The sequence below is a fragment of the Ursus maritimus genome, unplaced genomic scaffold (genome assembly GCF_017311325.1).
Source record: "Ursus maritimus isolate PB19 unplaced genomic scaffold, ASM1731132v1 scaffold_14, whole genome shotgun sequence".
NCBI classification, from domain to species: Eukaryota; Metazoa; Chordata; class Mammalia; order Carnivora; family Ursidae; genus Ursus; species Ursus maritimus.
The window spans coordinates 67219841-67247535 of NW_024423786.1; the positions used below are offsets into that span (position 1 = coordinate 67219841).

General features: G+C 44.1%; 1 protein-coding gene and 1 long non-coding RNA gene across 4 annotated transcripts in view; one reads left to right on the top strand and one right to left on the bottom strand.

The window, feature by feature from the left end:
* The window catches only part of UBB (ubiquitin B), a 2774-nt gene extending 1458 nt beyond the window's left edge, over positions 1 to 1316 (bottom strand). The window contains exons 1-2 of one of the 2 annotated variants that reach the window (XM_040630085.1): positions 1166 to 1316; positions 64 to 292 (exon numbers count right to left, since the gene is read on the bottom strand). In XM_040630085.1, the coding sequence (XP_040486019.1) occupies positions 64 to 286 (223 nt within the window). In that variant the 5' untranslated portion in view covers positions 287 to 292; positions 1166 to 1316. Of the gene's footprint in view, positions 1 to 10; positions 293 to 1165 lie in introns of both variants that reach the window. The other variant, XM_040630084.1, reaches the window with a different exon arrangement.
* Positions 1317 to 1457: 141 nt separating this feature from the next.
* Positions 1458 to 27269, top strand: LOC103658518. Of its 2 annotated transcripts, none has more exons than XR_005834746.1 (5): positions 1458 to 2426; positions 4382 to 4509; positions 11053 to 11164; positions 20535 to 20636; positions 27215 to 27269. It is a non-coding gene; the product is annotated as an uncharacterized LOC103658518 (long non-coding RNA). The 2 variants fall into 2 exon arrangements; XR_005834747.1 differs by lacking the exon at positions 27215 to 27269 and adding an exon at positions 22430 to 22768.
* The last annotated feature ends 426 nt before the right edge of the window (positions 27270 to 27695 follow it).

Here is a 27695-nt window from a genome sequence, read left to right on the forward strand (position 1 = left end):
TGGGCTCCACCTCCAGGGTGATGGTCTTGCCGGTCAGGGTCTTCACAAAGATCTGCATGCCACCTCTCAGGCGCAGGACCAGGTGGAGAGTCGACTCTTTCTGGATGTTGTAATCAGAAAGAGTGCGGCCATCTTCCAGCTGCTTGCCTGCAAAGATGAGCCTCTGCTGGTCAGGGGGGATGCCCTCTTTATCTTGGATCTTGGCCTTCACATTTTCGATGGTGTCACTGGGCTCCACCTCCAGGGTGATGGTCTTGCCGGTCAGGGTCTTCACGAAGATCTGCATTTTGACCTAGATTTTAGGAAGAAAGTATTAGTACACCATCTCAAGATCTTTATATTACCGAGGGCGCCTGGGTGGCTCAGTGGGTTAAGTGCCTCACTAGATTTCAACTCAGGTCATGATCTCAGTGTCATGGGATGGAGCCCCGAGTCAGGTTCTGCGCTGAGCATAGAAGGAATCTTCAAAAAATATATATATTTGTATTACCTACACTTATAATCAATTGTCCAAAACAATTAACTTCAGCTTCCAAAGTGCTTTAACCCCATTAAAGTCCCTCACAAGCCCCCCCCCATAACCTTAAATTAGCTGAGTACAAAATGTAGTCAAGGCTTCAACTTAAACGGGATAGAAGGACCAAAAAAAAAAAAAAAGCCGCGATGGATAATAACCAGAGCCCTAATTATTCCAGACTCTTCGCCAAATCGTCTTCCCCCGCATCCCCGGGATTTTCCCAAAACCTGAGAATACGTTAAATTAAAAAAAAAGCGCCCATAAAACTCGGTAAGTAAAACTGCCGTTTAAGCAAAGGTGAGGTGGGACCCTTTCACCGCGTCGGGATTCAAAATCCAGACCGTTTTCGGAATCGCACTGGACTACCTCTTTTCAGCCTTCCCCCTCTGAAGCAGACGCGATGGACTCTCCATTGGTTAAGTGTCGGTTAGTCTGTGTCGGCGCGCGCGCCAACCGCCCCCGCTTCCTACACGTAAACAAGGCCCACTCTTCCGGAAAGGCCCGGCGCCGCAGCGCCGCGTCACCTCGCCCGCCCCTCCCCCTACCCTTCTGCCTGAGGCGCCCCCCCCGACCCCCAAATCCGCCAGCCAGGTCTCACTTAGAGCCCCTCTCCACTCCTGCTAGGTCGCGAAAGCTGCCGGCCAGTACCTGTTAGCGAACGCCAAGACACCGAATACAATCACGTCGAGTCACCAAGCCGCTAAGACACCCACACCCGACAATGCCAGCCGCTCCTGAACGCTCGCAGCTCGGCGGGGCTGAAATTTATGCAGCGTCTGTTGCGTGACTCATCACTGCCGACGTAGCCGCCGTGTCCGTACGCTGCGGAAAGTAGTTCGCGCGGCCCCACCTCCCGCGGCCCAGTTAGACCCTCCCACGGAGCCCCCAAGTTCCTCACAGCTGAAGAAAGGACCCCCAAAAATCACTTCCCCTCTCTGCCAGGAGACTCTTCTCCTCCCTTAGGAAAAAGTGGGAAAATTATATGGCGGATGGATTTGAGTTAAGGGGACCTTCCTCGAAAGCTCTCGAAACTTCCTTGCGACGCCGGCGCTGATTGGTGAAGCGTGTGAAGGCGAGGCCAGCGCTGATTGGTGGGAGACGCGGCAGCTCGGTTGTTGCTGGGCTCCCAGCTGGGGTGGGTTAGCGCCGACGTTGCTAAGTAACTCAGTGCGCGTGCGCCACAAAGGCGCGCCTTTGAGAGAGAGGGGTACTTCCGGCCGGGGAGGGAGGAGGGGTACTTTGCTCCCGCCTCCGAAGTCCAAACCCCCCTAAGTCTTAGGTTTTTCCGGACTTAGGTGAGGAAAAAGGGTCCTCCGCGGCGAGTTTCCCGGGAAGGCCGCCCCGGTTCTGGTTCGGAGGCGCCCAGGAGCGGCGCGGCCCGCTGCTGTTTTTTGTCAGTGTTTGCCGTGGAAGCACACCCCCACCCCCATCTTTAACGCGAGCCCGTCCTGGCTGGTTTTATTTTTGCACTTGGTTATAGCAGGGCGAAGGAGCTCTAATGACACTTTTTTAGAGTCAGGAATGCTTTCGTCCTTTTCGATTCCCACAAGGGCTCCGAAAAGTCTGTCTTCGAGCTAGACTGGTGGCGGGATCGGGGTGGGGGGTGGGGGCTGGCCTCCGGCCGCGGAGGCCCAGAGAGGCGAGGCTCGTGCTCCCGGTGACGACGGTGGCGGGCTGAGGTCTGGCTCCCCGAACTCTGGTTGGGAAAAAAAGAGCTGCGGATCAGGAAGCCGAAAACCCGCTTTGGGAGACGAGAAATTCGTGTCCAAGAAAATAGTGTTTCTCCCATAAACGTGTTTGTTGTCCAAGCGACAGTAAAGGTGGAGTTTCCCAGCTACGACCCCTCTGGCTGGTTTCCCTACGCCCTGGGTGTGGCCCCCTGTCCCGCAAGGATGATAACCCCAGGAACGTGAGTAAGGCAGGGGCGTTGGGATCTCGGTGACACGTGGCCCAGAGTCTGAGTCATTGAGCCGGGGGTGTAAATAAACATGCAGACGGCTGTTTGTGGCGTAATACCAACCTTCCTAAGTAAGGAGTCCTCTGAAGATTAGCACGTTAATGCAAATCAGTTACGTACCACTTAGAAAAGGTCGTCAGCCATTAAAATTTAGCATTTCTAAGCATCGCATTAAAAAAAAACGATGTCAATGAGTTTATGTGTAAATGAACTAAAACGTGGTAAGATCTATTTACTTGAACAACAAAGAGATAAACGCAAGTTTCTTTAAGATAATTTTGGACTTGGAGGTTGCTGGTGAAAGGTTTCTTTTTATAAAGTATGAATTTTCATTTTTGTGAAACTAACAATGAGTCTGAGCTTGTGTCACCCAACTAGAGGTTGAGTAGTAGAATAATCTAGAATGGAGCTCTCCTGACGGATAGGATGACTTCAAACGGGGGTTCTAGCAACTGCCAGAACCACGTTAGTCATACAGCTTGCTGGTTTAATGTTTTCCCAAAGTGGGACGTTTGGTAACCTCAACAAAGCAAAATGTTTTCAGAAGGAAGACAAGTGCTGTCCTTGTAAAACAAGGTGAATTTTTTATGGTCTGTTTATAAGTGAACATTTTCATAATAACGTCATTTCTGGCAGTAAATTGTAAAAGATAATTTGAAAACAAATTAGAGAATAGAAAAACAAAATTCCAAAGACCAGGAATTTGGTAATTTAGTACAGTACTTGGAATTGTGTTCAATATCTGTTTGTTCATGAATGAAGTGCAATTTTACCTTTTGTTCAATTGAAAAAAGCACCCCAATTTCGTGACAGCTTCAGGTACCAAAATACAAAGCAAAAAGCCAGCATTTATTCTCCATAGGCAAATGTTTTTTGCCTAGGCAGTTCCTTTGAAAAAAAAACGAAGATTCTAAGTAATTTCACTTGTCTAGATGTCTTTTAATAAGAATCTGTGAGAAAACTGTGCTTCCAATGATAAATTCACAGTTGTTTTCGTGACATTATCTGATATTTAAAATATGGAGTTAGTCGGTGGTTCGTCATTTCCTCGTTTGGCTATTTATCGCGATAGAATTGTGAGCCTCCTGATTGATTACCAGCAAGTTAGAATCTTTAATACTGGATGTCCAAATGAACACAGGGAAAAATTCTGTATTGTCTTTACATTTGGGCCTTAAAATGATAAAATCTGTCCAATAAAACATAGCTATTTTATTTTATTTTATTTTTAAAGATTTTATTTATTTATGTGACAGAGAGACAGCCAGCGAGAGAGGGAACACAGCAGGCGAGTGAGAGAGAAAGAAGCAGGCTCCCAGCAGAGGAGCCCGATGTGGGGCTCGATCCCGGAACGCTGGGATCACGCCCTGAGCCGAAGGCAGACGCTTTAACGACTGCACTACCCAGGCGCCCCAAAACATAGCTATTTTAAAATGTTTATTATGGAATATTACATAAATGAAAGTTGGAGATAATATAACCAACACCATATAATCAACACCGAACTTTATTAAATCTGAAGATTTCATTATTTTGCTTCCGCTTTCTTTCTGGCAAAAAAAAAATACTATAAAATTTATCATCTTTCCATTTTTTTTTTAAGATTTTATTTATTTATTTGACAGAGATAGAGACAGCCAGCGAGAGAGGGAACACAAGCAGGGGGAGTGGGAGAGGAAGAAGCAGGCTCATAGCGGAGGAGCCTGATGTGGGGCTTGATCCCATAACGCTGGGATCACGCCCTGAGCCGAAGGCAGACGCTTAACCGCTGTGCCACCCAGGCACCCCTCATCTTTCCATTTTTAAGTGTACAGTAAGTGGTATTAATTATATCTCACATTATTGTGTTATAGATCTCTGGAAATTTTTCATTTTTTTAAAAAATATTTTATTCATTTATTTGACAGAGAGCACAAGCAGAGGGAGCCGCAGAGGGAGAGCAAGAAGCAGGCTCTCTGCTAAGCATGGAGCCCGTTTCGAGGCTTGAGCGGATCAAGACCTAGGCGGAAGGCAGACGCTCAACTGAGCGACCCAGGTGCCTCTAGAATTTTTTCATCCCGTAAAATGGAAACCCTATACCCACTTAACAACTACTCCCCATTTTTCCCCACCCCCAGGCTCTGGTAACCTCTATCCTACCTTCTATTTCTATGATTCTGACTTCTTTAGATACTTATAAAAGTGGATTCATACAGTATTTGTTTTTATTTGGCGACTGGCTTATTTCATTTAGTATAATGTCTTCAGGGTTCATCCAAACGTGACAAATGTCTTTGTTTTTTAAGGCTAATAGCCCATTGTATGTATGTACCACATTGTGTGTATCTATTTATTAGTCTAAGGAAATTTGGGTCTCTTCCACATTTTGGCTATTGTGAATAATGTCGCAATGACTATGGGTGTGCAAATATCTCTCTGAGATCCTGCTTTCAGTTCTTTTGGATATATACTCAGAAGGGGGATTGCCGTATAATTACTATTATATGGTAATAGTGTTTTTAATTTTTTGAGGAATCTCCATACCATTTTCCCTAATGGCTGCACCATTTTACATACCTACCAGCCATGTACAAGAGTTCTAGTTTCTCCATATCCTACCAATACTTGTTACTAATGGCTGTGAGGTGATATCTTATTGTGGTTTTGATGTGCATTTCCCTAATGATTTATTTTTTTATTTTTATTTTTTTAAGATTTTATTTATTTATTTGAGAGAGATTGAGAGAGAGCCTGAGAGGGGGGAGGGTCAAAGGGAGAAGCAGACTCCCCACTGAGCAGGGAGCCTGACGTGGGGCTCAATCCCGGGACTCTGGGATCATGACCTGAGCCGAAGGCAGACGCCCAACCAAGTGAGCCATCCAGGTGCCCCTATTTTTTTATTTTTAAATAATTATAGATCTACAGGAAGTTGCCAAAATAGTATAGAGAGGTCTTATTATACCCTTCATCTAATTTTCCCCAAAGATAATGATGTGGAAATGTTGGGGTTTGGAGCACACGGTCAAGAAAGAATTGTTGAGGCGTCTTTGGTGCAAAAAGATGGTTTTATTAAAGCATAGGGAAGAGACCCATGGGCAGAAAGAGCTGTGCTGGGGTTGTGACTGATTATAAACTTTCAAGTTTGGAGGGGGTTAGGGAAGCATACGTTTCTAAAGAATTTTGGAAGCAAGGTTTCCAAGACCTTGAGGGGGCTAGGTGTTGTTAGGAAAAGGTCCTTTATTACTGTTCAGTGAAATCTTTGTCATGAGACACTTCAGATGTGTATCAGGGGGCCACATGCTTGGAGGATGATTGCTAACATGTATCTCGGCGAGTGGACATCAAGGAAGTTTCCAAAGGCATTTCTGTCTGTTTAAAGTAGACTTACAGGACCCTGGAGGGTCAGGCTAAGATTGCTTTTCGCCCTTAGCAAAGGGTCAATACCGAGGCCGCTGAGCTCCCAGAGGAATGTTACTCTGCCTGTTTCAAGGACTTGTCAGTGGGCTGCAAGCGGTAAGGAAATTTAGTTTTTCTTTTGCCTTTGTTTGCCATATCAGTACCACCTTCCATAACTCCAGCACAGTATCAAAAGCAGGAAAAGAACAGTACAATCTGCAGACCTCATTCAGATTTCAGCAGTTTTACATGTACTTCAGTGTCTGTGCAGTTTTATTACTTGGGTAGATTCATGTAACCATCACCAGGATCAAGACACAGAACCGTTTAGGGGCGCCTGGGTGGCTCAGTCGTTAAGCGTCTGCCTCTGGCTCAGGGCGTGATCCCGGTGTTCTGGGATCGAGCCCCACATCAGGCTCCCCTGCTGTAAGCTTGCTTCTTCCTCTCTCACTGCCCCTGCTTGGGTTCCCTCTCGCTGGCTGTCTCTCTCTCTCTGTCAAATAAATAAATAAAATCTTAAAAAAAAAAAAAAAGACACAGAACTGTTTCATCACAGTGATCCCTCCTGCCACTTCTTTATGGTCACAAGCTTCTCCCAACCCTTACCCCCAAGCCCAGGCAACCACCAATCTGTTCTGCATCTTTATTTTCCTTCCCTTATGTTCCTCTGTTTCGTTTCTTAAATTCCACGTATGAGTGAAATCATATGGTATTTCTTTCTCTATTTCACTTAGCATAATACTCTCTAGCTCCATCCATGTCATCCCAAATGGCAAGATTTCGTTCTTTTTGATGGCTGAGTAGTATTCCATTGTATAGACATACCGCATCTTCTTTGTCCATTCATCAGTCTATGGACATTTGGGGTCTTCCCATAGTTTGGCTATTGTTCATAATGTTCTGCATCTTTGTAATGTTCTTATTCTGAGAATGATGGAATTGCTCAGTATGTAACTTTTTTTTTTTAAAGATTTTATTTATTTGACAGAGAGAAAGCACAAGCAGGCGGAGTGGCAGGGAGAGGGAGAGGGAGAAGCAGACTTCCCGCTGAGCAGGGAGCCCGATGCAGGGCTCAATCCCAGGACCTTGGGATCATGACCTGAGCCGAAGGCAGATGCTTAACCAACTGAGCCACCCAGGTGCCCCTCAATGACATTTTAAACTTTTATTTATTGTGTCTAATAAGTGAAATTTATCTGCTATCAGGTCAAAGAGCAATAGCCAGACAAAAGGTGGAGATGGTTTTATAAGTTGATGTGTTGTTTTTGTGAGCTGTGGGAACATTCCAACATAGATTAGATTTATTGTGTGAGCTGTCTTGGAAGCAGCCCTTTGCCCCATTTTGGTTGGTTAGTACATCTTCTAATACATAATACAATCTCTGATACATAAAGGAATTTTCCTACCTCACATTGGAAATGCACCAAACATGCATGTGAAGTTAGCCTTTGTATTAATCAGTTCTCATTGGTATATATTTACTATAACAGATTTATATTCATTATAGTGATTTTCTCCAAGCAATTATTTCTGGGCACTGTATGCTCTTGAAGTTTGAGTCGTGAGGCAAGAAAAAAACACTGGGTCTGCTAGTTCATTCATTCACCCAGTAGACATTTGTTGAGCAATTTCTGGGTGTAGGAAGCATTGGGATTGCTGAGTGGGACAGGACATGGGCTGTACCCAAGAGAGTCCTGGTCTTAGTGCCACTAAAGGGGTTGTGATGAGGACTTAGAGTGTCTGCCTCAGAGAGCTGTAGGATTCAATGAGTTCATGTACATGAAGAGGTGAGAAGAAAGCCTAGCACATAGGAAGTGCTTGGTAAATGTTAGCTACGATTATCAATCTTGAAAGGCAAAAAGGGCTTAGTGGTTAAAATATAAACTGAACTGTCTGGGTTGAAATCCTGACTGCCATTTACTCATTGCATAACTGTGGACGAATTATGTAACTTCTCTGGGCCTCTGTTTCTTCATCTGTATTGTAGAGATAGTAAAAATCTCTTGCTCATAGAAGTTTCGAGGATTACAAATAGACCTGCCTCATAAAGTTGAGTATACCGGTGAAGTGCCCAAAATGGTGCCTGGCATGTAGAAAGCACTCAATAAATGCTAGCTGTATTAAAGAAAAGGGGAAGTACATACAGACTTCTGTGGAGGCACAGAGGAGGAAGGAGCAGTCTAGCGCTTGGCGGAGGGTGAGAGAGGAACCCAAAGGTTTCGATGGAGGTATTATTTAGAAACCCAATCACCAGGAGTAGGATGCTCAGGAGGGAGTAGGTGAAAAATGAGAAGGCATGACGTGTTGAAATAGTGGGGTAGCTGTGCATGTCTGGGATTTAGGGTGCCTCCATGTGGGTCTGTGTTTTGGGAAATGAGGCTGGAGAAGCAGGCAGAGCTCAACTGTCCAGCAACCTCTGTACCTTCCGCCAGACTGGCCATCCAAGCTTTTTCTCACCTCTGGACCTTGGTACTTGATGTTTCCCTTGCCTAGAACCCTTCCCATGGCCATTTCTTTGTCATAATTTAAGCAGTATAAACGTCACCTTCTCAGAAAGGCCGCCTCTGCCATCCACCCCTGCTCCCACAACTCAATCACAGCACCCTGGTTACTTAAGAACAATTTCATGTTTACCCAATTCATAATTACATTGCTCACATGTTTGTTTGTTTACTCTCTGTTTGTCTCCCTACTAGAATAGAAATCCATGAGGGTACAGGCCACCTCTCTCCAGTTTGTCACCATACCCCCACACTGAGCCAGCTCACATAGAGCCTGATACACAGTCAGAGCTCGGTAAATATCTGTTGAAAGAATGAGTGACTAATGACTTGCCTTATTAAGCCAAGGACTTCAGATCCTTTGGGTAGGTGTTTTGTATGAGAAAGACATGATCGGATTTCTTCTGTAGAATGATAACCTGGTGACATCATAGCAGGTGGATAGAAGGGAGATGAGCTCAGAGACCCGGACCGTTGAGATGGTGGCAGCTGTCCAAGCAGAAAATGATAAGCATCTGTGAGTAGACCAAGTCAACACAGTCCTGCATCCCTAAAGAAAACAGGAAGAAAGAACTGATAAATTCAAATACAAACTGAGTGTTGTTTGGTTGTACTTTATCCTTGTTTCAGAAAAGAGCAGAGAGGACTGACTTAAATGTACGTTACAAAATTAACAGATAAGAAAATGTAGAAACTTACAACAAAAGAAGAAAGAGAAAATGAAGTTAGGAATGAGAGGAGCAACATGCTGGCGTTACAGTCTGTCTCTTTGCTAGAGGCGGGCTGTAGGATTAGTGTTTTGTTGGGTTTTTTTTCCCAGTGTGGAGAGAGATAATTACGTAAGTTCATGTGATTAGAAAAATTGTGGTATATCCATACAATGGAGTACTACTCAGAAATAAAAGGAAATGAGCCATCGAGACACATAACAACATGGATGAATCCCAAGATAATCCTAGAAAATGCAAACTAATCTATCGAGAGGGAAAACGGATCAATGGTCACTTCGGGATGGAGGCAGGAGGAAGGAATGGGGTGGGATGGGTTACAAAGGCAGGAGAAACTCTGGGCGGGGGTGAGGGAAATGTTCCCTATCTTGATTTTGGTGCTTGTCTCATGGGTATAATCATATATCCAAACTTACCAATTTATGTAGTTTAAATATGTGCAATTGAACGTGCATTATTTGTACCTCAGTAAAATCAAATTAAGCAAACATCTGGCAAAGCAATCCCTGAGATAGCTCAGGTAAATCCTTGATGAGCATGAAGGTGTCTCAGGAGGGAAAGGAGACTGAGTCCAGCAGTAAAAAAAAGTTTAAAAATGGTTCTTAAAAAATAAATGTCAGCGTCTCCTTTTATAAAATTTAGTGACACCACAATAGATCCTCTCTGTTTGAACTTATTTGACCCCAAAAGGAAGCTAAAGAACAGGTTCCTTAATTACTTTGGAATTAAGAACTGCCCTTTGAATCCAAACAGATCTGTTGTCAGAGGACGCGTCACAAGACATTAATAGTAATGAACATGTGATGACCAAAGGTCACCTTAAGTAATGAATGCCTGAAACAGGACATGCCCCTTTCCGTGTTTTCTTAATCCTGTGAGACATGTAAGATATGCTCCCTTGCATTGCTGTGTGTGTGTTGAGAGGGAGAACCTCCCATATGCACATTTAATGATCACATTTAATGTTCTGGAGACTCTTATCTATACCACTTCTAGAAAAGGGTATATATAGCAGATTTTTAAAAATAGCTAATCAAAATTGAAGTAATTTACACATTTCTGAGTGTGTGTATGTTTCTGCATCTTAGAGCACACAGAACTGCTTACCGTAAAGTGAAAATGATTACAATTTTGTTGACTGTTGTGCCAGGCCCTATGCTCAGCATTGTATCCCGTAATCTTACCGACAGAGTAGCTTCCCAAAGTAAATGCTGTGATTATGCCCATTTTTTATTTTATATATATATTTTAAAGATTTTATTTATTTATGTGACAGACAGCCAGCGAGAGAGGGAACACAGCGGGGGGAGTGGGAGAGGAAGAAGCAGGCTCCCAGCGGAGGAGCCTGACGTGGGGCTCGATCCCATAACGCCGGGATCACGCCCTGAGCCGAAGGCAGTCGCTTAACCGCTGTGCCACCCAGGCGCCCCTCAAATAAATAAGATCTTCATTAAAAAAAAAAAAAAAGTATACTCTGTGCTGAGTGGATAAAGCTCTCTGTTGGAGAGAATCAGAATTTTGCTGCACTAAGATGGATAAGTTCTGGAGTTCTGTCTAATGTGGAGCATGTTGACGAGAGTTAACAGTACTCTGTTGTACCCTTGAAAGTTGCTGAGAGTAGGTCTTAAATCATCTTAATCATCGTAAGTTATCATGTTCTATACCTTAAACTTATGCAATGTTGTTTGTGGATTACATCTCAGCTGGAGAGAAAAAAAGAATTTTACTACAGTGATTACCTGTCCTGGCCCTTGATAGAGACTCGGGCCCTGCTGACCCGTGAGGTTCCAACCCAGCTGGTCCAAAGTCTCAGATGGTGTGGCTTGGAACAAAGGAAACCTTTTATCTGGACGAAGCTGGGCCACGTATGCCCTGTGGTCAGTCCACCATCAATACTGTGTCAGAAGCAGTCTTTGTAAGGATGCGATAGCAAAGAATTGCTCCAGGAATAATCCAGATTTCCTCATATTTAAGGTTGTCTTCAATCACATCCCCCACGGATATTCGCCCAACCAGTCCTCTGTGACCCCAGCATACAGCAGGGTTGAACAACTTGGTGTCTGTCCTCAAGTTGCTCAACATCCAGGTAAATAGAAAACATGTAAATGACTCTAATACCATATGAGAAACACTGTAATGGAGGAGCTTATGCAAAGGATCTACCAGCCACAGCTGGCGGGAATGAGGGAAGTTTTCCTTGGGCAGATGCATGAGTTGGATTCACCAGGATGTCAAGGTCAAGTTGAAACCTCCCAGTTCAGACACACAGCCCCAGTGCCGGCTGAGACCCGTATAAGTAGCCACAGGCTTTGAGGTCTCATTTATTGGGAGGTGTCCCCGATCTCACCATCGTTGGACTCCCTAGCCCTGCAGGAGATGGTTTTTCTGATGCGTCTCCTGCGTTTCAGATCTCCCAGCCACAAGCCAAGCACTGTAACATCAGAATTGGCATGTTCCTTTGCTGGAGAATCCCGGAATTCCAATCACATCACTCACGGCCTGTCACTCCTCCGCTTCCTATTATACCTAGAGTAAACTCCAGATTCCTCACCATGGCCTACAGGCCCAGCACGGCCGATGCATACCTCCTTCTGCACCCCAACCACCGTCACATCCTCTTCAGTCACTTTAATCCTGCCATGACAACCTTCCTTCCATCTGGTGGACCCGCCAAGTTCATGCTCATTGTAGGGTGTGTGCTGTTCCTCGGGTTGGACTGCGTTGCCCTTTTTCTCACCTCCTTGGGGAGGAAGAAATTTTCCTCTATCCAAGGCTATAGCTAGACTAAGAATTAAATTTACACGAGACAGATTAACAGGAGAAAATCAAATTTTGTTTTGCCCATATGGGGAATCCACATAGACATGTTTCCATTGCGAAAATAAAGACTTTATTTTTTTATTTTTAAAAGAGTTTATTTATTTGTCAGAGAGAGTGAGAGAGAGTGCACAAGCAGGGGGAACTGCAGGCAGAGGGAGAAACAGGAGCCGGTCGCTGGACTGGATCCCAGGGTCCTGGGATCATGACCTGAGGCAAGGACAGATGCTTAACCTGCTGAGCCACCCAGGTGTCCCATAAATAAAATCTTAAAAAAAAAAAAAAAAAAAAGGATTGTTTTAAATGAATAGTATTGGAGAAATTGAATATCCATAAGCAAACAAACAGACCTTGGCCTCACACCAGAATTAACTCAAGGCAGATCATAGACCTAAATGTAATGAATTACTTTAAATCTTCTGGAAGAAAACAAAAAACTTTTGTGACCCTGGGTTAGGTAAATTTCTTATAATACCACAAATGTAATCCATACGATATTGGTGAATCAGAATTAATTAAATCAATCTGCCCATCTAAATATGGATGACATATTTGCAGATGGGACTCCAAAATCATTGGGTGGGGCACCTGGGTGGCTCAGCCAGTTAAGCAGCTGCTTTCAGCTCAGGTCATGATCTCAGGGCTCTGAGTTCGAGTCCTGCATTGGGCTCCCTGCTGAGCGGGGAGTCTGCTTCTCCGGTTCCCTCTGCCACCCCCCAACTCATGCTCTCTCTCTCTCTCAAAAAAAAAAAGTAAAATATTTTAAAAATAAAATCAGTGGGTGCTTAAATACTGTTTTTCCTGGGAAATCTTTAGGGATTGGGACAACTTGGATAGAGTTTTTATTAAAATGGATAAGCACTAGCCAAATATATTTTTTTAAGATTTTATTTGTTTATTTGAGAGAGAGACAGCCAGTGAGAGAGGGAACACAAGCAGGGAGAGTGGGAGAGGAAGAAGCAGGCTCCCAGCAGAGGAGCCTGATGCGGGGCTCGATCCCAGGACGCTGGGATAACGCCCTGAGCCGAAGGCAGACACTTAACGACTGAGCCACCCAGGTGCCCCTAGCCAAATATTTCCAACACTTTATTTTATTTTAAGATTTTATTTATTTGAGAGAGAGGGCTCGCGTGCGTGTGCTCAAGATGGGGGAGGGGCAGAAGGAGAAGCAGATTCCCCACTGAGCAGGGAGCCTGACACAGGGTTAGATTCCACAATCCTGAGATCGTGACCTGAGCTGCAATCAGGTCATGAGCTGAGCTGAAGGGAGACACTTAACCTACTGAGCCACCCAGGTGCCCATTTTCTTTTTTTTTTAACTGAAGATTTAATTAATTTATTTAAAGAACATCTGTGAGGGGGGTGGGGGGCAGAGTGAGACAGAATCTTAAGTAGACTCCTCTCTAAGCTCAGAGCCCTACGTGGGGCTTGATCTCAAGACCCTGAGGCCATGACTCCAGTGGAAACCAAGAGTCAGACACCCCAAGAGTCAGGCGCCCCATCAATTTATTTTTATTTTTTTAATTTTTATTTATTTAAGAGAGAGGGAGAGAGCGTGCGGGAGCAGGAGGGAAGGGCAGGCACCCCTTTAAAAAATTTATTTAAATTCAAGTTAGTTAACATACAGCGTAGTATTGGTTTCAGGAGTAGAATTTAGTGATTCATCACTTAAATAAACACCCACTGTTCATCCCAACAAGTGCCCTCTTTAATACCCATCACCCATTTAGTCCATTCCCCCACCCACCTCCCTGCCAGCAACCCTCAGTTTGTTCTCTATAGTTAAGAGTCTCTTATTACTCATTTATTTTTAAATCGTATTTTAAAGATTAAAAAAAATTTTTTTTCATCTATTTGACAGAGCACCAGCTGGGGGAGGGACAGAGGGAGAGGGAGGAAGCAGGATCCCCGCTGAGCAGGGAGCCAGACTGGGTGCTCAATCCCAGGACCCCGGATCGTGACTTGAGCCAAAGGCAGACAGTTAACCAACTGAACCACCAGGAGCTGCGGGGGGCAGGCGATCTAGTTTTAATTGTGGTCACATATCGAAGGAGAGTTAGAAGAAAGGCAGGCAGGGACAAAGGTGTCCCCCGCCCTACGAGGAAACTACCCTTAAAAGGATTTTACACCACCCTGAAAGGAGCCCTCCACCCTTTCCCACGTGACAACCTGATTGGATGACAGGAGCAGGGAGGGTTAATCGGATTAAAATAGCCTGCCAACAAGCCCATAAAACCCCCTAGACACAGAAACTCCCTTGGCAACCCTCTTGGGTCCCCTCCCTGTTCAGGAACTTTGTACTATTGCTCAATCAACTTGGCTTTGTTGCCCACCACTCTTCGCCTGGGCTACCTCTTCATTCTTCAAAGAGGCGTGACCAAGAACCTTGGGCACTGAAGGAAAAGAAATCCAGTAACAATGTGACCAGCGGCTTCCATAATGGATGGCCCAGATCTAGGTGTAAATGACCTAAAAGAGGAAATAGGCTGGAATAAACACAAAAAGTCGCTCAATCAGATTGATAATCAGCAATACGCCAATTCAAACCATGACGAGATACCATGTGACAGCCTCCAAATGGACAGAAAATAAAAAGTCAGACAATATCCATTGTTGGATAGTGTGTGGGGCAACAGGAACTCTCACCCACTGCGGTGAGGGTATAAATTGTTACAACCCCTTTGGAAAATAAAATAACACACGTGCATTTCCTACATCTGGCAACTCCACTTCTGTTAAAAAGAAAACCAAGGGTCCCAAATGGGGACGGTAATGCCAGGCCATGTCACCAAACTGGGGTTTAATACCCAACCCAACTACAGTCTCAACCTCCTCCAGAAATGTAGTCTTAGCTAAAATTAGGAATTTTCAGGTCAGCACCAATGAGGTAATCTTGTCACATGTCAATCTTTCCACCCCCACCCACCCCAGGAAAGGAAGATGAAGGTAATCCACATAATGAGATCCCTGCCTTTCTTGCCAAGGGAAGGAGAACCTGCCTGAAATAATCCTTTCTTTTCTTTGGCCAATGGTCTCTTCCATTTTGTATAGCTCCTGGGAGCTGCCCTCCGCTTGCTAGATGGGATGCTCCCAGATTCCAGAATCGATTGATAAAGCCAATTAGATCTTTAAAATTTACTGGGTTGAATTTTTGTTATTTAACACTTAAATTATTAGAGAAGAAAAATTGTCTTAAACCTGGTATGTGGGGTGATGTTAATTCACCGCCCCCTCTGGGATGCCAGTAGCATTGCTGATAAAATAAGCAATTTTATGATAGATTATAATAAAATTACAATTTCTTCTGAGAAACTACCCATCTACTAAAGTTGACTGTCAGCTATCAGTCAGGGGTCTAAAGATTATTGATTGATTTAAAAGTAGGCTCCATGCCCAACGTGGGACTTGAACTCACAACCTTGAGATCAAGAGTCACATGTTCTATGATTGAGCCAGCCAGGTGCCCCCAAGAGTTTAAAGATCTTTAATGAGACATTTCTTTTGTATACAATCTAATGATGATTACTATGATGTGATCTATCACAGAAATTGGCCTTAGTCCCCATTCCTATCACAACGTTCCTAAAACCCTTGGAATTTTCTAAGTGGTCAGAGTGATAAAGATGTTAATGAGATTCAGGTAGGAAAGAACATTAGGGTTCGAAGCCAACAGCCAAGAAAGAATTCTTGAGACGTCTTTGGTGCAAAAAGGTGGTTTTATTAAAGCACGGGGACAGGACCCGTGGGCAGAAAGAGGTGCACCGGGGTCATGAGGAGTGGCCCATTATATACTTTCAAGTTGGGGGGGGATTAGGGATAGCATAAGTCTCTAAGGAATTTTGGAAGCAAGGTTTCCAAGGACCTTGAAGGGGCTAGGTATTGTTGGGAAAAGGGCATTTATTAACGTCTAATAAAACCTTAGTCGGGAGACCCTTCAGATGCATATCGGTGGGCCATATGCTTGAGGGATGATTGCCAACACGTATCTTGGGGGGTGGTTAGAGATAAAGGAAGTTTCTAAAGGAAGTTTATATGTTAAAGTAGACTTACAGGATCCGGGGGGCGGGGGGCGGGCGTTCAGGGGCCAGGATTGCCTAGTAACATTGAGGAGGTTGAGTTCCTAGAGGAACGTCACTCTGCTTGCTTCAAGGACTTGTCAGTGGGCTCTAGGTAGTAAGGAAATTTGATAATTTAATAATTTTTCTTCTGCCTTTGTTTCCCACATCAAGGTGACTTTTGGAAAACCCCTAAATTGGGGGGCTGATTGCATGGAAACCAACCATGTTGGAAGGTTGCAAATTTTAGCCCTACTTCCCCATCCCAGGGGAGGGGAGAGAGACTGGAGGTTGAATTAATCATTAATGGCCAATGACTTCATCGATCATACCTATGTAATGAAGCCTCTATAAAAATCCCTAAAGTCGGGGCGCCTGGGTGGCACAGCAGTTAAGCGTCTGCCTTCGGCTCAGGGCGTGATCCCGGCGTTCAGGGATCGAGCCCCACATCAGGCTCCTCTGCTAGGAGCCTGCTTCTTCCTCTCCCACTCCCCCTGCTTGTGTTCCCTCTTCCGCGGGCTGTCTCTATCTCTGTCATATAAATAAATAAAATCTTAAAAAAAAAAATCCCTAAAGTCATGGGGTTTGGAGACCACCTGGTTGGTGAACACTCAGAGGTGGGAGAGTGGTGTGCCCAGGGGGGTCTCAGAAGTTCTGCACCTTTACCTACCTTGCCCAATGCATCTCTACCATTTGGCTATTCCTGAGTTATAATCCTTTGTAATGAGCTGGTAATCTAGTAAATATATTGTTTTTTGTGGTTTTTTTTAAGTATACTGTTTTTCTGAGTTCTGAGAGCTGACCTAAGAAGTTAATCAAACCCCAGGAGGGGCTAGTGGGAACTTCTGATTTATAGCCAGTGGATCAGTACAGGCAACTTGCAGTTGGCATCTCACATGGGGGTGGGAAGCGGACTGTCTTGTGGCTGAGCTTTTTTTTTTTTCTTTTTAAGATTTATTTATTAGGGAGAGCACAAGCAGGGGGAGCGGCAGGCAGAGGGAATGGGAGGCTCCCTGTGGAGCAGGGAGCCCGATGCGGGGTTCAATCCCAGGAGCCTGGAATCATGACCTGAGCCGAAGGCAGACGCTTAACTGACTGAGCCACCCAGGGGCCCTGTTGTGGGCTAAGCTCTTAACCTATGGGATAACCCCAGTAGATGGTATCAGAATTGAGTTAAATTGTAGGACACCCAGCTGGTGTCAGGGAATTTCTTGGTATGGGAACCCCCACCCCATCTGGTGTCAGAAGCACTCAAGTAGTGAGAGTAAAGGAGAAACACAGAACACTTTTTTCCTTTATATTACCTAGTCATTTTTCTCCCTTTAGGTGTTTCTACTGAGAGAGAGATCTTTGACTTGGTTTGTCAGGAGTCTTTCTTATTACAGTAAGACCATAATAAAACCTTGACATGTGCTCATAATTAAATTGTGTGAAGAGATTTGTAAACGCTTTATATCCTAGAGAAGGCTTTGTGCACGTGCATAAGGAGATATGAACAAGAATGTTTATATCGGGCGCCTGGGTGGCTCAGTCGGTTAAGCATCTGCCTTTGGCTCAGGTCATGATCCCAGAGTCCTGGGATCAAGCCCCATGTTGGGCTCCCTGCTCAGCTGGGAGTCTGCTTGTTCCTCTCCTTCTGCCCTACTTGTGCTCTCTTTCTCTCTCAGTCTCTCAGTCTCTCTGTCTCTCAAATAACTAAAATCAAAAAAAAAAGAAAAAAGAAATGGACATTGTGGAATGTTCGTACAATGGAATACCATACAACAAGGAACACATCAGTTCTAACTATACACATCACATGGAAGAATCGTGAAAGAATAGTCACAGAAGAATGCGCACCATGTCATTTCATTTCTACAGACTTCAAAATGAGACAAGACTAAACATCACATATATTTTTAATTTTTTTTTTTTTAGAGAGAGCTCATGTGAGCAGGGAGAGGAGCAGAGGGAGAGGGGGTTAAACAGGCTCCTTGCTGGCTCGATCTCACGACCCCGAGATCATGACCTGAGCCGAAATCATGAGTCCGACCCTTAACTGATTGAGTCACCCAGGCGCCCCAAGACTAAATATAATATTATTTAGATATACACGTATGTGTGATAAAGATTAGCGAGTTTGAGCCCCACGTTGGGTGTAGAGATTTAAAAAACGAATCAGCACCAAAGTTGGGAGGGTAGTTACCTCTTAGGGGGCCAGGAGGGGGATGTGAGAGAACAGCAGGGAAACTGATACGGCTCCATTCCTTAAGCTAGTTGGACATCCTTTTTTTTTTTTTTTTTTAAAGATTTATTTATTTATTTATTTATTTATTTATTTGACAGAGATAGAGACAGCCAGCGAGAGAGGGAACACAAGCAGGGGAGTGGGAGAGGAAGAAGCAGGCTCATAGCAGAGGAGCCTGATGTGGGGCTCGATCCCATAACTCCGGGATCACGCCCTGAGCCGAAGGCAGACGCTTAACCGCTGTGCCACCCAGGCGCCCCTGGACATCCTTTTTATTATTATTATCCGAACAGTACACATACATTATGTACATTCATTAGCATAACAATAAAGAGTTTTAAAAATCACTCTTGCTATAGTGAGGGGGTAAATCAGGAGGGGGCGGGGGAAGCAGAGAGTTCCTTTTGGAGCCTTTTGCCATAGCTGGGACTGCAGGAAGGGCAAGGGATGTGGGAAGAAGTTCAGGGCAACCAAGGCCGTTGCCCTTCCCTGTGGAGTGAGCTACACCTGCCAGTCGTGGGCTGCTTGCCTTCACACTCAGTTTCTCGTCAGAAAAATGTGGACAATAGTAGTGCTTGCCTCGTTGTGAGGATTATTAGACAAGATTAGACAAGCTGGGCAAAGTGCCTCTCAGGGTAGCCGGGGCGCAGGGGGTCCCGAACAGACCGGACTCCGCCACTCGCTGCTGACAAAATCCAAAAGCAGAGAGTCAGGTGTGGGTGAAACAAGAAAGGGATTTATTTCAGCGAGGTCAGCGCCGCGAAGACAGCGGACTAGCCCCTCAAAGACTGTCTCCGAAGTGCTGAAAATACTTCCAGGTTCCACGTTGGTGGGGGGGTTATAGGTATTGAGGTAAGTGTCAGCAGAGGAAGAAATCAGGTCTGTCCCACGAGCTGAGAAATCTGGGTGCTCCTCCTAGAGGTTCAGAGAGGACAGCATGGTCAGTCCACGCTAATCTCTGCCAAACGCATCTCCCACTTGAGGGTAGCTGGAGTGTCTGCGGGCCTCTGAAGCCTCAGGGTACAAAATGGTGCCCTCAGGAGCGTTCTTGTGGCCGCTCCCGTCCGATCTGTACCGCACAGGGACTCCTGCTCCCTGGTGGCCAATGTGGGTTCTGCACACTCCCAGGAGCTAAAGGACCCACACTTCTGTGGGCTGGGGAGCAGTACCGGGTACTACAGGGGAAGCTCAAGCAGAGACAAAGCATCCCTGAAAAATACGTTTGCACACAAGGGCACCGTTATTTACTCTCTTCTATATACTATATCTTCCATATGCTTCTAGCAATTCTGTCCCAAATCATGGGAACGTATGCTTCAGAAAAAAGCAAATGAAATACACTATACTATTTTCAGATTCCGTTTATTTATTTTTACTATTTTTATTTTTAAAGATTTTTATTTATTTATTTGAGAGAGAAAGAGAGAGAGGGAGCCCGATGCGGGACTTGATCCCCGGACCCCAAGATCAATGAGCTGAGTCGAAGGCAGAAGCTTAACTGAGCCACCCAGGCACCTCCAGATTTTTTTTTTTTTTAATCCTGTACATATTTGCCCGGGTTATTTGTGTTTTCCCCTTGGAGCTGAGTGTTGTATGTGCTCTCCTTCTGTGAGCACATAACATACAGGATCTGTTTGTCCGCATCCTGAGTCACCAGAGACTTCATCATGTTTGAGAGGGCCTGAGCTAGAACCAAAAATGCCCACTTAAAACAACTTTTAAAAGTCATGGTAAAATATACAAACACAGGGGCGCCTGGGTGGCTCAGTCGTTAGGCGTCTGCCTTCGGCCCAGGCCGTGATCCCAGAGTCCTGGGATCGAGCCCCACATCAGGCTCCTCTGCTGGGAGCCTGCTTCTTCCTCTCCCACTCCCCCCTGCTTCTGTTCCCTCTCTTGCTGGCTGCCTCTCTATCAAATAAATAAATAAAAGCTTTTAAAATATATATATATATATATATATATATACACAAACATAAATTTTTATGGTTTTAGCCATTTTGGGGTGTCCAGTTCAGTGGCATTAAGTGACGTGGTTGTGAAAGCATCAGCACCATCCGTCTCCAGAACTCCTTCCATCTCCCCCAGCGGAAACTCTGTCCTCATTAAACTCATTTCCTAGCAACCACCATTCTGCCATCTGACTCGATGAATTGGACAACTCTAGGCACAAAAATGCCCACTTCTGATTTTCACAGATGTGTTCTTGTATTGTGAATCTGCTCTCATATTTTGTATCCACCATGGGAAAATTCTGAGCTCCTCGCTTTATAGTTTTACTTGTGCTTTAAAAAATCTAAGAAGCATTTTTTCATTGCGGTAAAATATGCCTAAGATTTACCATTTTAACTCTTTTCAAGGGCCTAATTCAGTGGCAGAAGTACAATGTTGCACAACCGTCTCCACCGTCCATGACCAGAAGTTTCCCATCGTCCAGAGCGATACTCTGTCCCCATTACACAGTAAGACCCCATCTTCCCTGCCCCCCCAGCCCCTGGTAACCTCTATTCTACTTTCTGTTTCTATGAATTTGAATCCAGGAAGAACTTTAAGGTCATTTCTGTTCTGTTTTTTTTTTTTTTAAGATTTTATTTATTTATTCGACAGAGATAGAGACAGCCAGCGAGAGAGGGAGCACAAGCAGGGGGAGTGGGAGAGGAAGAAGCAGGCTCATAGCAGAAGAGCCTGATGTGGGGCTCGATCCCAGATCGCCAGGATCACGCCCTGAGCCGAAGGCAGAGGCTTAACCGCTGTGCCACCCAGGCTCCCCTCTGTTCTGTTTTTTTAAAAGGTTTTATTTATTTATTTGAGAGACAGAGAGAGAGAATGAGCAGGGGCAGAGGCAGAGGGAGAAGCAGGCTCCCCGCTGAATAAGGAGCCCAGTGCAGGACCCGATCCCAGAGTCCTGCCCAAAGGCAGATGCTTAACCCACTGAGTCACCCAGGCGTTCCATATTCTGTTCTTATTTTAAGTAAGTGCTATGCCCAATGTGGGGCTTGAACTCACGAAGCTGAGATCAAGAGTCATGTGCTCTACCGACTGAGCCCGCCAGGCGCCCCAGTGTCATTTCTGGTAGGGAAAGTTGCTCATGTTAGATTGGCTATAGGAGTGGCTAGGTTTCCCATTGTCTACATATGACGCTTTAGTTCAGGAAACAACCAATAATAAAAGTTATAATTTAGCAAGTCTTTTTTTTTTTTTTTAAGATTTTATTTATTCGGCAGAGAGAGAGAGACAGCCAGCAAGAGAGGGAACACAAGCAGGGAGAGTGGGAGAGGAAGAAGCAGGCTCATAGCGGAGGAGCCTGATGTGGGGCTCGATCCCACAACGCCAGGATCACGCCCTGAGCCGAAGGCAGACGCCTAACCGCTGTGCCACCCAGGCGCCCCTATAATTTAGCAAGTCTTAACAAAGCCTACACAACCTCACAGATGCTACTAAAGGGTTCAATAGCCAGAGATGATGAAAATACTTTCCAGTTAAAAGCCTAAGAAGGGTCCTGGCTGGCTTAGTGGGTGGAGCATGTGACTCGATCTCCAGCTCGTGAGTTCAAGCCCCGCATTGGTCCCTGAGCTTTCTTTAAAAAAAAAAAAAAAAAAAAAAAGAGCTTAAGAGAACATATAAGATCCTGTGATACGTCGTTCAGTTGTTTCTGTGGTGGTACATTTCTAATGTATAAATGTGTGCTTTGTTTTCTTTTTTTTTCTTTATCAGGCTTGATAAACTTTGTTTTTGTTTATCTTATTGACACCCAGATAATAATAATAATAATAATAATAATAATAATAATAATAATAATAATAAAGACACACACATACACACATCCTGGCAAAATTCCTGAAGTTCATGGGTAACAGGAGAAGCGTACAAGTTTTCACACTGAAGGAAGAGGCTATTTTTAAAAAGGAAAGCAGGGGCGCCTGGGTCGCTCCGTTTGTTAAGCACCGGACTCTTGATTTGGGCTCAGATCATGATCTCAGGGTCGTGGTCTCAGGGTCCTGACATCAAGCCCTGGGTCAGGCTCCAAGCTGGGTGTGGGGCCTGCTTAAGATTCTCTCTCCTGGGGGCACCTGGGTGGTTCAGTCAGTTGAGTGTCTGACTTTGGCTCAGGTCATGATCTCGGGGTCCTGGGATTGAGCCCCGCATTGGGCTCCCTGGTTAGCTGGGAGTCTACTTCTGGGAGTCTGCCTTTCCCTCTGCCCTAGTCTACTCTCATGCTCTCTTTCTTTCTCTCTCTCTCTAAAAAAAAAAAAAGGAAAGCAACTAAAACTAGCATGAGAAGTCTCATTTGCTGCACTGGAAACGGGAAGTAATATCTACAAACGGAAGGGAAACTGCAGCTCAGAGCCAAGAATCCTCTTCCAGGACTAAATGTCATTCATCTTTTGGGACACAAGAAAGACAATCTTAGATACTTAAGGGCTCGATATATTGCCCATGGATGTTAGCTGAGGAAAATACTCAAAGCTCTCTAATCAATTGATAATTATATTAGAAAAGAGATCTCAATATTGGGCAGATGAAGAGTACAGTACTTGTGAATAATTAATTTTGTAATGAATATCAGTATCTTTCTCCCCTTTTTTGACTTCTATTTTTCTTTATTTTTTTCCTTTAAAAATTTACTATTATTATTTCTTCAGTGGATAATTTATTCATCCAACAAACATTCTGAGTGCCAGGCTCGGTAGCAACTCTTGGCGCTGATGCTGTGGTTATGATATGAAAGAGATAAGGGATACATGGTGTAACTGTTAGGTAAGGATTTTTCACATAGATAATGCACGTAAGGGGAGTTGAGCATGAGAGTCGATGGGAAAATGAGGAAGTAAAATTGCAATTTCTAAACTTTTTAAGATTTATTTATTTGCTTAAGTAATCCCTATACCCAACGTGGGGCTCAAACTCATTACCTCAAGAGATCAAGAGTTCCATGCTCGGGGCGCCTGGGTGGCACAGCGGTTAAGCGTCTGCCTTCGGCTCAGGGCGTGATCCTGGCGTTCTGGGATCGAGCCCCACATCAGGCTCCTCTGCTAGGAGCCTGCTTCTTCCTCTCCCACTCCCCCTGCTTGTGTTCCCTCCCTCTCTCGCGGGCTGTCTCTCTCTGTCAAGTAAATAAATAAATATATCTTAAAAAAAAAAAAAAGTTCCATGCTCTACGGACTGAGCCAGCCAGGTGCCCCTAAACTCTTAACCTAGGTGGAGAGGTGGGGGTGTGAGTGGGTAAAATGTTTTGGGAGCTATGTTCATTGATAAATTTTGAAATATTACTAGAGGAAGGCAGGTTTCATCATAATTACTACCTAAGGAGAGGGAAACACCAGCATTATGCAGACAAACATTAGAACTGTCAAATTAAGAGGAGGCAAACAGGGAAAGAAAATAAACTTTTCCAAGTCAATACAAAGAAAAAGAATCAACACAAGGTAAGATAAGGTTTAAAACCAATGTAAATTAATGGATAGAATAAGGCACAAAGATTCCAGCTTAGTAAGTGTAAATGAGTCCAATTCTCCTATTTAAAAAAACCCAAAACAACAGATTGAGTTGTTACAAACCCACCTGTTAATGATTTGCATTTAAAAGTGCTAAAAAGGGGGGCCTGGGTGGCTCAGTCAGTTAAGCTTCTGCCTTTGGCTCAGGTCATGATCCCAAGGTCCTGGGATGGAGCCTCGCATCGGCTCCCTGCTCGGTGGAGAGCCTGCTTCTCCCTCTCCCTCTGCTGCTCGCACCCTGCTTATTCTGTCTCTCTTTGAAAACGAAGGCATGGACAGATACAGATCATAAAAATACAAATAAGAAGAGGTACCTGGGGGCGCCTGGGTGGCACGGCGGTTGGGCGTCTGCCTTCGGCTCAGGGCGTGATCCCAGCGTTCTGGGATCGAGCCCCACATCAGGCTCCTCTGCTATGAGCCTGCTTCTTCCTCTCCCACTCTCCCTGCTTGTGTTCCCTCTCTCGCTGGCTGTCTCTATCTCTGTCGAATAAATAAATAAAATCTTAAAAAGAAAAAAAAAAGAAGAGGTACCTGGGTGGCTCAGTTGGTTAAGCACCTGCCTTTGGCTCAGGTCCTGATCTCAGGATCCTGGGATCGAGCCCCACCTCAATCACTGAGTAGTGGGGAGTCTCCCCTGCTTGTACTCTTTTCCTCAAATAAATAAAATCTTTTTTAAAAATACAAACAAAAAGAAATCAAGAATGAGATATTGTCATCAGATAAAATTTAAATTAAGACCAGATACATTAAAAAGTGCAAAAAGGCTATTTAATAAAAACACATAATACTGTATGTGTATGTATAACGTAACATAATATACATTTTTCATACTTGTAAGTAAAATTAATATATAATCTGTAAAGACAACCTATGAATCATAGATGTTTACTCACCAAACACCCATAAATGAATAAATAATATTCATTTTTACAATTCAACGGAATTTCATTTAATTTGGCAAACAAAGCAAATCATGGAGGAATTGAATTATACAGTTCGTAAGCTTAATTTAACACAAAGAGCACTTTCTAATCTACAGAGAACATATACTCTTTATGTCCATAGAAATCAATTATGTACCTGGCCGTAAAGAAAATGATGATAAATTTTAAAAAACCCAGGAGATTCTACAATTCAGAAACTTTAATTATACTATGACCCAGCCATTGCACTACTGGGTATTTACCCCAAAGATACAGACGTAGTGAAGAGAAGGGCCATATGCACCCCAATGTTCATAGCAGCAATGTCCACAATAGCTAAATTGTGGAAGGAGCCGAGATGCCCTTCAACAGATGACTGGATTAAGAAGTTGTGGTCCATATATACGATGGAATATTACTCAGCTATCAGAAAGAACGAGTTCTCAACATTTGCTACAACATGGACAGCACTGGAGGAGATAATGCTAAGTGAAATAAGTCAAGCAGAGAAAGACAACTATCATATGATTTCTCTCATCTATGGAACATAAGAACTAGGATGATCGGTGGGGGAAGAGAGGGATAAAGAAAGGGGGGGTAATCAGAAGGGGGAATGAAACATGAGAGACTATGGACTCTGAGAAACAAACTGAGGACTTCAGAGGGGAGGGGGGTGGGGGAATGGGATAGACCGGTGATGGGTAGTAAGGAGGGCACGTATTGCATGGTGCACTGGGTGTTATACACAACTGATGAATCATCAAGCCTTACATCGGAAACTGGGGATGTACTGTATGGTGACTAACATAATATAATAAAAAAATCATTAAAAAAAAAAAGAAACTTTAATTATAGCCCAATATAAATAGAAATCAACCACAGAGTGGTTTTCTAAAATTTTGCTTGGGAATTAAGAAACAATTTCTCTGATTTAAGAGGAAATCAAAATTATTAGGACAAATACGTGAATTTAGCAAAGTCAGTGGATACAAGGTCAGTATACCAGAAACCAGTTGTTTTCTATATATTAGCAACAAACGGTTGGAGAATGAAACTTTCAAAAACCATTTATAATAGTATCAAAATATTTAGGAATAAATTTAGCGAAAGATGCATTTTTTAAAAAGATTTTATTTATTTGAGAGAGAGTGAGCGAGCAAGAACGCGAGCAGGGTGAAGGGCAGAGGGAGAAGCAGCCTCCTTGCTGATCAGGGAGCCCCATGCGGGACTCGATCCTGGGAAGTCCAGGATCATGACCTGAGCTGCAGGCAGACGCTTAAGCAACTGAGCCACCCAGGCGCCCCAGCAAAAGATGTACTAAATTTACTACAAAACATTGTTGACAGAAATTAAATTAAGTATCCTTATTCTCATAAATGGAGAGAGATATTTATGGGTTGGAAGACAGTATCGTTAAGAAGTCAGTTCCTTCCATGTTGATCTACAGATTCAACGCCACTTAACCCCAAATACTAGCAGGCTTTTCTCTCTCTTTTTTTTTTTTAAGATTTTATTTTATTTCTCTCTCTCTCTCTTTTTTAAGATTTTTATTTATTTGAGAATGCAACTTAACCCCAAATACTAGCAGGCTTTTCTTTCTTTTTTTTTAAAGATTTTATTTTATTTCTCTCTCTCTTTTTTAAGATTTTTATTTATTTGAGAAAGAGAGAGCACAAGCGGGGAGGAGGGGCAGAGGGAGAGGGAGAAGCAGGAAGGGAGCCTGATGCAGGGCTCGATCCCAGGATCATGACCTGAGCCCAAGACAGATGTTTAACCGACTGAGCCACCAAGGTGCCCTTATTTATCTCTTTGATATAGAGAAAGAGCACAAGCAGGGGGAGCGGCAGGCAGAGGGAGAGGGAGAAGCAGACTCCCCGATGAACAGGGAGGCCGACAGGAGGCTTGATCCCAGGACCCTGGGATCATGACCTGAGCCAAAGGCAGACACTTAACCGTCTTAACCGCCACCCAGGTCCCCCTTTTCTTTTTTTGATGTAAAAATACATATAATATATATGCACACATATACATGAGCGGAGATACACACACACACACACACACACACACACACACACACACTCCCTGGTAGTTTCTACCTTGTACACTAGGTCTCTCACTTTTGGAGCTCTGGGCTGCCAAGTATAAAAAAATCTGAATTGTCTGAGGCTACCGTGTTATGAAGAGTCCAAGCCACATGGAGAGGCTGTGTGCTGATAGCCTAGTTGGTCTTCCAGCTATCAGCCAGCAGCCATGTGAGTAAAGCCATCTTTGATGTCCATTCTGGTTCAGCCATCAGACTTGACCCCAGTGGACATCTCCGTGAAATTGCATAAGGCACCCCAACCAAGAACTGTCCGGCCAAGTCCTCCCACAACTCCTGTATCATGAGATCTTGAGAAAAATAAAATGGTGGTTTTAAAAAAATTACAGAAGGGGCACCTGACTGGCTCAGTTGGAAGAGCGTGTGACTTGAGCTCTGGGTTGTGAGTGTGAGCTCATGTTGGGTGTAGAGATTACAAAGATTTTTTTATTTATTTTATTTTATTTTATTTTATTTATTTATTTATTTATTTTTTTTTTATTTTTTATTTTTTATAAAGATTTTATTTATTTATTTGACAGAGAGAGAGCCAGCGAGAGAGGGAACACAAGCAGGGGGAGTGGGAGAGGAAGAAGCAGGCTCCCAGAGGAAGAGCCTGATGTGGGGCTCGATCCCATAATGCAGGGATCACGCCCTGAGCCGAAGGCAGATGCTTAACCGCTGTGCCACCCAGGCGCCCCTAGTAGTGATTTTCCTTAGGGAGGATTGACTGGGAAGGAGGACAAAGGACTGTTTTAAGATGCTGGGAATAGTTCATAATTTGGATCTGGGTGGTGGTGACAAAGCTGTGCATACATGTAAAAACACTTCAGGAGATGTAAGACTTAGCCCAATTTAAAAATCAAAAACACGAATAGGATTGATTGATTGATTGATTGATTTTTAAAGTAAATTCTATGCCCAAGATGGGGCTTGAACTCATGACCCCATGATCAAGAATCACATGCTCTGGGGCGCCTGGGTAGCGCAGTCGTTGGGCGTTCGCCTTCGGCTCAGAGCGTG